The sequence below is a fragment of the Branchiostoma belcheri genome, unplaced genomic scaffold (assembly GCF_001625305.1).
Source record: "Branchiostoma belcheri isolate BF01 breed outbred unplaced genomic scaffold, Haploidv18h27 scaffold136, whole genome shotgun sequence".
NCBI lineage: Eukaryota > Metazoa > Chordata > Leptocardii > Amphioxiformes > Branchiostomatidae > Branchiostoma > Branchiostoma belcheri.
The window spans coordinates 386,809-396,907 of record NW_017802780.1 but is presented as its reverse complement, the minus strand read 5'-3'; the positions used below and the strand labels follow the sequence as shown (position 1 = coordinate 396,907).

Sequence of the window (10,099 nt, the reverse complement as noted above, 5' to 3'; positions counted from 1 at the left end):
CACGAGAGGAGCCCGTCGGGATCCCGCCAGGAACCCGCCAGGGACCTGACAGCTGCCCGGCCGAACTGTAAGAGCCGGTCGGCACCCTACCACACGCCGCACGGGTCAAGGCGGGCGACTGACCGGCCACCGGACGGGTCCCTGACAGAAACCGGCCGCAAAAGTTTATGAATATTAATGAGAGCCGCCGGCCTGAGCACAAGCAGGCCCCGACAGGGAGCCGTAAAGGAACATTTAATTGTGACCCTGACAGTACGGCGCACGCTCGGCGCCATGACGCCGGCCGGCGTCTACGCCGAGGACATGCCGAACGGGCGCCGTTTCAAATGTGACCTTAGCATAACGCGAAGAAAGTATTACCATCCTGTTTTCACTGTCCACTGTGCCACCTGATTTATTGCTGTTTTGATGATGAATAAAAGACTTCTTGCTTGTTACACTGTGTCACCTCACTCAATTTGTGTCCTAATATTTGTCGTCTCTTATTATATTTCTAATCTAGGCATCTTGTTTTTTAGGGCCCTTCTTGTTTTTTTTTCGCCCTCTCGCATTAGATTTAGGGTCTCCAAAGGACGTCATCCATAAAATTTACTTGGTGTGGCCTTAGTTTACAGCATTTATTTACCCCCTACACGTCACGTATCTTAGAAAAAATCTTCAGAACGAATGCAATTCAATATGGTCCCTCATTGTGATGCTTTTCAAAAAGCCATTAATTACCATAATGGTATCTCATCAAATTCAGAACATAGCATTTTTATGACTCCAAACCAAGCTAATATAGGAATACATTTTGTCTTTCTATATTGCATACTACATGTTATGCACAAACACAACATGAAAGTTAAGTAAAATAAGTACTAATTTATACAATCCTTCTCAATAGATGAATTCAGCCATTTCTTCCTTCCAATAATATACAATTAGAACTTGATAATGTAATAATTATTGACACAATGTCATTAACATTTAGTTGCTTGCTACATAAAACAAACATTGCAGTGGCAGCTATTTTCAAATGACATGAGTGTGTGACAGAAGTTTAGTTAGCACAGAAAACTACTTCCATCTACTTGTAATTTTTACTTTCCAACCGTTAAAACATTTTCCCACTCAAATCTAAGCAATGTGACTACAAAAATCTTCCAATTTCAACGGGATTCAAGTTCACGAAATGTTTACTGATATGAAGGCACACAGGTTTTTTTGAAAGTTTTTTCCAAAGTGCACAATGGAACATGGTTTAATTTTTGATACTTAAAACATTATTAATGCTTTCTGTGCCGTGTGCACACATATGTTACCTGTGCTTTCTGTTACTAAATATGTAAAAGTGCTTGTATGTTTTCCTTATGATTGCTCTTGTGTTTCCTTACTAAAAAAATTGAGAAAAAAAAGAACATGAGTCATTATTGTCAGAAAAAAATACAATCAGTTTGCCGAAGTAAGTGACTTATTAATTTTTTGTTATTATCATAAAGCCAGGCCATCACTTCACTAAGGCAAAAATCTTTTTCTTACAACAACATGAAAAGCGACCTGCAGACCTGTATGGAAAAGAAAGTGGTTCAAACAAACAAAGCCAGCCACATGGTGTAGCTTAGGTTGTCATGCTTCTTGTTTGTCTCACCAAGAAACTGTATACTAGTATCATAATGATTGTATCTTGTGTATTTTTGTCTATCAATTATTACTTTTTCATACTGTACCAAATGCAAATTAATACATATTATCATATAGCCGGGTGACGTTGACCAATCAGAAGGCTCCATTCCACATTCTTTATGTCGCCGTAATGTCACAAATAGAGTCAAAATCGGGTATTTATTCATCCCAATCCATACATTAAACAAAATAAATAATCACCCACATATGACCTCAGGTGACCCAATAGAACACGGCTCTACTTCTAAAAAATCCAAAAATAACTTGAGTTGTGTTCCAATGACTCCCATAAGAACACCTGTTCCCTGCCTGTGACCCAGATAGAAGACATAGAACATGAACCCCCCTGTGACCTCAGGTGACTCCAGACGGAACAAATATTCTATGTTCTATTCAGCATGTGCAAGGGGTACATTGTGTGACTCTTCACTGCATCAGTATGGATAGGCTATCGTGTAAGCTATATGATAATAGCGTTAATGGCCCGCCCTTTCTCGGTGCGCTCACTTGGTGGCTTTATTCGGTGGTTATAGCCACTGACAAGGCTTTATCACACCATATTCACCTCGGGGCGGGACATTAACCCTTAAATGTGTTCTCCTGCTCCTGTATCTTTGAAAACTTGATAATAAGTGGAATCATTGAAGGAAGATTGAAGAAAAAAGATTGTTGGAATAAACACCTGTAGGAATGATGGCTTTCAACTTTTTCAACTTATTAAGTTTTTAAATCTTCTAACAATGTCAACGTCAGTTTGAATTGGCTACAGAATAATAACGTTTATGATACGAATTGACTACATCATAAAAACGTTAATGACCCGCTCTTCCCTCGGTGTTTACGGTGACATAACACCTCGCTGACTCGGTGGTTTGTTCGGTGGCTATAGGTCGCTGACCAGATGTTATTTCACAATAAACAACTTGGGGTGGGTCATTAACCCTTAATTGCTACAGGCGTGTGCTGTAGCTTTTACGTCTTCCAACGTGGCTTCCACTTTCTTCATTTGTCCCGTCCACCTGCCTTGTTTGTAGAGACAAGGTTTCGCTGGGAAAGAATGTAGCATTGTCATTTTTGACGCTTGCAGATGAAGGGATAGTGACGGTAGCACTGGTCATCATTCCACCGTCCCTTTTTGACATGATCGAACGCGAAAAGATGGCCGCCATAGCCCATGCCAGTCTGTCGAAGAAAGGAAAAGATTCAGTTTTACATTTTACTTCGAGGTTTCTTCAGTTAACCACTCCCTGTTCTTTCTTTACCCAATTAACTTTTCAGCTGTTTCCAAGTAAACTGGGAACAAACTGGCTACCAACAAGGGACAACCCGGACCGCTAGGGACTGTCCTTTCAACAAAATGCCCCCTGTGTCAAGGTCACAGTCACTCCGTCATGTTCTTAATGCCTGTCCAGTGACACTGACGGACAGATGCGCCTGGCGCCATGACAGTGTACTGAAGGAACTGGTCACCACCCTGCAGGGTTGGTACTCGACGCTAGAAGCCGCGGTTACGATAAGGTTTAGCCTGAGTCCAGACGTCCTAGAGGGCGGGACACATACCACAGTACATCCAGACATTCTGCCTACCTACCTCTTACCGGGCATCACTATACCATGGAGGTAGACCATGACTACACAGGACACTGCTGAACAGTAATCGATTAATTGACTTTAATCGAACTGACTGTTCCATTCGAACAAAATGCTCAGGCAGCCGTAGATGATGAGTCCCCGTCTGGGCTGTTTTCCAACCGGTAATCTCTGTAAACATGTGCAATAATAGTAAAATACAAATAACGTGCAATAGAAGTAGTAAAATCATTCTTTATTCACAAACAAAAGAAAGAAACATTGATCCCAGGTCACATCGGCCATAACTGACCGAACATGCAGGGAGACATTACACATACATGTATGACACTATACAATACATCAGGACATACAATATTGCACTGTTTCCTTAAATATTGCACTGTTTTCATTAAAATTATCACAAGAATTTTTAGACTTTGGCTTAAAAAGATTACCACTTCTATCTAATGCGACTTAACCACGTTATAATTTCAGGGAGTAGGCCGGTATTAATGATAAGTACATTGTAGTTACAGTAAGGTATCTGAGTCCCAATTCGGCTCGTGATGTGCATTCCATATAGCATAGGACGATAAAATGGCAATGCGGCTAATGTCTTTAAAGAAGTTCTTTGGTGGTTTTGACTTAACTACATGAAACAGTGTCCTAAGTCTGCTCTTGTTGTCGGGTGTGATGAGTCCCCTGGATCCGATCTCGAAGCAGGTAAGAGTTGTGGTGATGCCTGTTGTTCTCAGGTCTGCCGCTAGGGCTGCATACTTGTTGACCTTACGGTCGTGACTGGTTTTGATATTCTGTTCAAACGGCACGGTCAGTTCCTGAGTATGGATTGTGTTTTGTTCTCGAAGGTAAGTGACTAAGTCAGGTTTCTGTGTTGTAGGCAGTATGTGTACCGGCAGAGTCCCCCCGTTGGTCGTGTGTCCTTGGATGTCGGCATATACAGTGGCGGTGATCTGTGAGAGGTCAATGGCGTCCTGTATGCTGTCCGTTATGTGCTTCAGTATGGCGTTGTGTCGGAATGTGTAGCGTCCTTGTTGAAGAGAGACACTGCAGTGGTTCAGAACGTGGTGAAGTGTTTCCCGGTTCCCGCACAGTTTGCATCTGTCACTGCTACGTTTCCCCCACGTCGCCAGGTTACAGAAGGTAGGCAGGGCGTCTATTTATCGATGGCTGATGCACAACACTTTTTTGCGTCTGTTCCGCCACTTCACAGAAGAACATTGAACTACTTCAAATCACACAAAACAAAGCAGCACGACTGGTCCTACACTGTGACTTCAAGACACCAGCTCAACATCTTTCCACGTCTTTGTTGTGGCAGACTGTTAGAGAAAGGCTCTCAACTTCGGAGGATTCTTGCCACACAACAACCGGCTGTTCTGTACAAGCAGTTGCTTCCAGTAACAAACAAACAAACACAGACACAGTTACAAGACACGCCACGCAAGCAGAAGCACATTCAGACTGTTTAAACCCAAAACTAACGCCATGAAAAATACTTTTATGTACAGGCCTGTCTTTACATGGAACACTTTGCCCGATGGTGTTAAATGCGCTAGTAAGTTTAGGTTTCGGCAGGAGCTCGTCATGTATATCAACTAGTCTAATTGATATGATTATCCATGATGTAAATACTAGATGTTAGCCTTTATGCAGTTTGTATGTCCTTGGTCTATGTCTTAAGGCCCAGGAAGATTAGCTGTGTATTCGTGTATCTGTGTACCACAGCTAATGGACTGAATAAAGTATCCAAGTATCCACTTTTTTGCCTTTTAACCTTGCGCCCTAGATCAATGTTTTGCCTTAAGAGGCACGATGGTCAAATTCGGGCCCAAATATTCCAACCTTTTCATCGAACAGAATCATGTTCGATATGACGTCATTCGAATCGAATCATATTCGATATGACGTCAATCGAACCGAACGTTCGTTCGATCCGGGGTTACCCGCGGTCATGTACAGTAAACCGCGACTTCAAGCCCGTTTTTACACGGGTACCGCCTAACAGTAAAAAAAAAACACTCTTTTACAAATATAAACCAATTTCGGGACAGTATATCTATGACCTGTTTTATAGTGGATATGTAACATGTAACAAAGCTACTGCCGTCACGGTGTGTGACCTTGAAGATCGTAATTGTTGTTTACGGGGATATAAGTTACCCCCTGCACTTACTCACACGGTCTGACATGGGTGCAAACATGGTATTTAAACCGCAAGAAAAACAAATTCAATTTACCTCAAAAACATTTTAAATTGTAGGTAAGAAAAAAATCCTGATCTGTGTCGGACGGATTTTTTAAAGATGGCGGCGTTCTGGAATTATCCGTCTTGGAAGTTGAAAAAGTGCATTTTGGGGCGAATTTTTCTTCCTTAGCAACACTTTAACTTTGAAATAAAGAAAACTGTCCGACTCAAATCTTAATTTTGTTATACTGTTCTCTAAAATGCAAAAAATTGGGATTTTCTGTGAGATTTGGGGTCGGTTTAAATCAGTTGTTTGGTTATTGACGTCGATTGTTCTAGAATAAGCATTCGACGCGTTGAGAGTAATTTCACGCACATTTAAGCATTGTAATAAAAGCACCAACATTTGGGCTATATGCAGTGCGGATTTTATCACATTTGGACAAGAGAGTCCCCGTGAAACTGTTTATAATTGATGATAAGAATGTTTACCGCAGAGACCGGCTCCGCGGAAGCCGCGCGTGGAACCCCGGTAACCTGATACCCCTCCGTAGAATTGGAAACTTTACCCTAGAAATTGACCGCCGTGAGGCCGATCGAGGTGTTTTTAACTCTTCACCTTGTGTGTTGTTCTGAATTGTTTTGTCAGTTCAATAAAGATGATGTCGAACACACGGATGACCTGGCGATCGGGAAAGAAGTGGCCAATAACAGACCCAGATGGAGATGAAAAGTCAAGGCCTTATTTCTCGCAAGTTTTTACATCTCTACAATGCGATGCCATTCACCAGTCTCTTCTAGATCTGTGCCCGATTCTCAATGCAAAAAGCGTAGAATGATTGTATCTAGCTCTGTTCCCCCTAGATCTAGCGCGATTCCCTACATGATTCGGATGCTGAATTCCTAGCTTTTACTTCAGAGTACGCATTTTACATATATATTTTACTGTTCATAATCGTTTACCCTGTCTGTAATTTATGTGCACATCTGATATTTTAAATGAACGACCTTTTAACGTATCTTATATTAATAATTAATGACGTATAATGATTTTAATGTGTGCTAACTTTTTATTAATTAATCAATTGTAATTGGCAGAGCACTTCAGGTCCCAATTAGACCTGCCTTTCTGTGCAAGTGATGAATGACGAATAAACCATTATTATTATTATTATTATTATTGCCCGTTTAAATCCTGTTATAGGCGCCGACAAAGACTTGTATACATACTTTATCTCTGATTTGAAATCCTCTACTCGACCAAAAGGGGAGTTGCATGACACTCAGAATAGGACATAACGCTACAATAATACTAAGCTAGCAATCTCTGCAAATTCGAGCGCACACCTTTGAGTACATGCCGACGCAGTTCTGTCCCGCCCAGATGTCGCGTTTGTTGTTGGGCTGACCCGGCTCCCAGTTTTTGTAGTATACCTGTGACCCATCCGTAAACTTACGGAATCCATCATTACGATGCAGTCCAAACCAGACGAGATGAATACCCCACTTCCCTACAGGAGCTGTAATTGAAAGAGATTGTGATTATGCGCCGGGTAAGCCAGTTCGACATGTTATGCTAACACAGTATGTAATAGGGCTTTAAGGTGAGAATGAACTTATCCTTTTTCACCTTTCACTTTACTGTAGACAATCAGCTAACAAAGACGGCGGGCGCTATACACTTCCTAGTACGAATTGCTGACGTCACGTGTCCGTAAGGTTTATTATGTTACACATTTAGCATACATGTACATGGCAGTAGCTATTCTTCCTGTGGTCTATTCTAAAACACAACAAGACACACAGGAAGGTCACGTGACCTAAGCGAGTGGGCACCTGAATTTCGAGAACAACTTACTGCAGAAGGAAAGTCGTCTTTTGTGCTGTTTGTAAAATCTACCTTGAAACATGTTGGTGTGATATTGTAAAGGAGCTTTGTTGTATTACCCACCGCCAGTGATGATAGTGTTGACGAAGTTAGCCTCGCCATAGCTTGTGATAGACGCCAGATTTGCACCGAGTTGTTCACATCGTTTCTTTGCTTTTCCCCATTTGACTTTGTCTCTCATCAACTTGTAGCAGTGGTTCTCATATCCTTTCCACCCCGCAGGACATGGTTTGGCTGTAACATAAAGGATCACTGTATTTGAATATCTAAAAACTCAGATTAAGTAGCTTAAACCTTGCTCTTGGAAGAATCTCTGTCCAGTCGCTAAATTTAATTATGTTTCCAGCACATTAGATTGAAGCTCACCTAGATGACAGCTGTGTCCAGTCCATCCTGGGTTGCAGGCACAGTTGTATCCGCCATCTTTGTTCACACAGCGTCCATGTAGGCATGGGTTCCTGGTACATTCATTCAGGTCTATGTCAAAACGATAAATAATCGTTAGAAATGTGAATGGCTGGCATCCAAGTATTTTTTTTAATGGCAGTCAATCAGTAAGGACCTCAGACTAGTAAAGAAAAGAAATTGCTTTACATTTAAAACATTGACTGCTGAAAAAAAAGCTCACCTTGCTGACAGTTCTGTCCAGTCCATCCAGGGTTGCAGGTACATTTGTATCCGCCATCTTTGTTCACACAGCGTCCATGTTTACATGGCTTTCCATCACATTCATTTAGGTCTGTGTGATAAAAAGAGTCATGTAAATCTTACAGCTTAAAAAGCCAAATGTCATCTTGTAGCAAATCAGTAGCTACACAGTGCAAATGTTCATGTTTAAAAATAGTGCTAAGGAATCCCAGCATATATAACTAACACTAATTAAAAGCTTACCTTGCTGACAGTTCTGTCCAGTCCATCCAGGGTTGCAGGTACATTTGTATCCGCCATCTTTGTTCACACAGCGTCCATGTAGGCAGGGTTTCCAGGTACATTCATTCAGGTCTGCGTCCAAACAGGAAAAACAAAATGGGGAAACTTCAACGTTAATTTTTTTGTTATTTTCAACTTGACATTAATCGTAGACATGCAGATAGAGAAATTAGATATCAGAGATTAGAGAATAGATGGACATCCCAGAATCATTGAGAGAGCACTGAGGACCTCATACAAACATTTTTACCTGTGGTTGGCAGAGACGTGACGGTTACTGGCAGGGTCTTGGAATTCAGACTGATGTTTTAAAATGGCTCCAGCCATTCTAGTGAAGCAGTGTGGTTCTCGTCGAATAATGCCGTCAGGAATGAAGGGTCCGATTTATGTAGGGTAGCCCTGATCATCATGTCTTCTTGCATCATTGAGCCAAGTGCGTCCTACAGCCGTATAAAGACTACATTTAGGATCTGATTCTCATCATTGCGTACAAGGTCAAATTGTTTGGTACTGAATTTGTCAAACAAATCCTACCACATCATTACTACACAGGCAGAGTCAGTCCTAACGGCGCCGCAAAGCAGGACGAGCTCAAAGAGAGTCATCTCCAAGCATATTCCGAGGGGCAAGCCGCTTGTATTCAGTGGATACAACCGGTCAATATAGACTCCCTTTGCCCCACAGAATCTGTATCCCTTGCCAATTAGCCTGTATCCAGTGGATACAGCCGGCTAATAGAGACCCCCCTTAAGCCGCACGGAGTCTGCTTGGAGAAAAGAGCTCAGCGGAAATTTGTTCGACTTTGAGGTGATTTCGAGAAGCGGCGACCTTCTGGTGGTTACCAAATGTTACACTGGCTGAACGAATCTTACAAAGTCGTATCGGTCGATAGGAGCCAGTTCACAGCAATCTCTTTCGGTGGAAAGTTTCGGTGGAAATGTTTTGCAGGTCCCAGCATTGTCTAGCTTTGGAGATGATAATTACAGGAAATGGAATAAGACCTCATGGCCTACCTCAGTTCTCACAAGGTTGAGATGAGTCGCCAGGATTATAGCGGCGACAGCTGAAACTATCACCACGATCCCACAACCCACTGCAGGCACGATCACTGTACTGGATGTCAGCCTAGTCCACAGGCCGATGACACGCGCTAAACACAAAAGATAACAAGCTGTTGTTTGTTTATTTTTATTTTATTCACATGGATTTTTGAGCATTGGATAGGAAGCACTTGATGTGCTTATGTAAATCCGCTGCTCATAAAACATAATACAAATGTAAACATAAAGATGACATAAAGTATAGCATTAACATAAAATGAAAGTGGCTGGCGCACCAATACCTAGCATAACATTATTGAGATTGGTCAAATCTTCCAGAGTGGTGGATATAGTTAAACACAATATCAAAGATACGGCAGTTGGTAGGGTATGGGAGGAAGGGGCTACCTGCAAGAAGTAAAGTTGTTTGTTTCGCATAACCGGTAAACCGCCTTTAGGCGCAACACACCAGTTTTGTACACGTAAGGCCACACCGTCTTAATTTTATGGATGACATCCTCTGAAGACTTCCAAACTAGTGCGCGCGGGCGAATAAAAAAAAAATCGGCCAAAAAAATGCTACTAAACCACAGGGATACAAAGCTGGTATAGTGAATCTGCGGCATTAACATTACATTGCAACGTAACGTTATATGACAAGCCGGCACATGCTGGCTTTTTGCGGAATTTGTAAATCGGCACTTTAGGTATGTACTGAGTTCTTGAGCTTCGGTAGCCTGGGTGCCATGCTCGAGAGTTAGCAACCGGCTCCGTATTGTCGCTAACTTCCATGGACTA

The 10,099-nt window shown here is 42.0% G+C and overlaps 1 protein-coding gene across 1 annotated transcript; it reads right to left on the bottom strand.

Moving 5' to 3' along the window:
- Positions 1–2,662: 2,662 nt before the first annotated feature.
- On the bottom strand, positions 2,663–8,265 carry LOC109464321 (neurocan core protein-like; the record flags this gene model as incomplete). Its single annotated transcript, XM_019761273.1, has 6 exons — positions 2,663–2,847; positions 6,791–6,963; positions 7,395–7,565; positions 7,698–7,808; positions 7,960–8,070; positions 8,223–8,265. Coding segments are annotated over 6 exons (723 nt in total), but the record flags the coding sequence as incomplete, so codon positions are not given.
- Between the last annotated feature and the right edge of the window lie 1,834 nt (positions 8,266–10,099).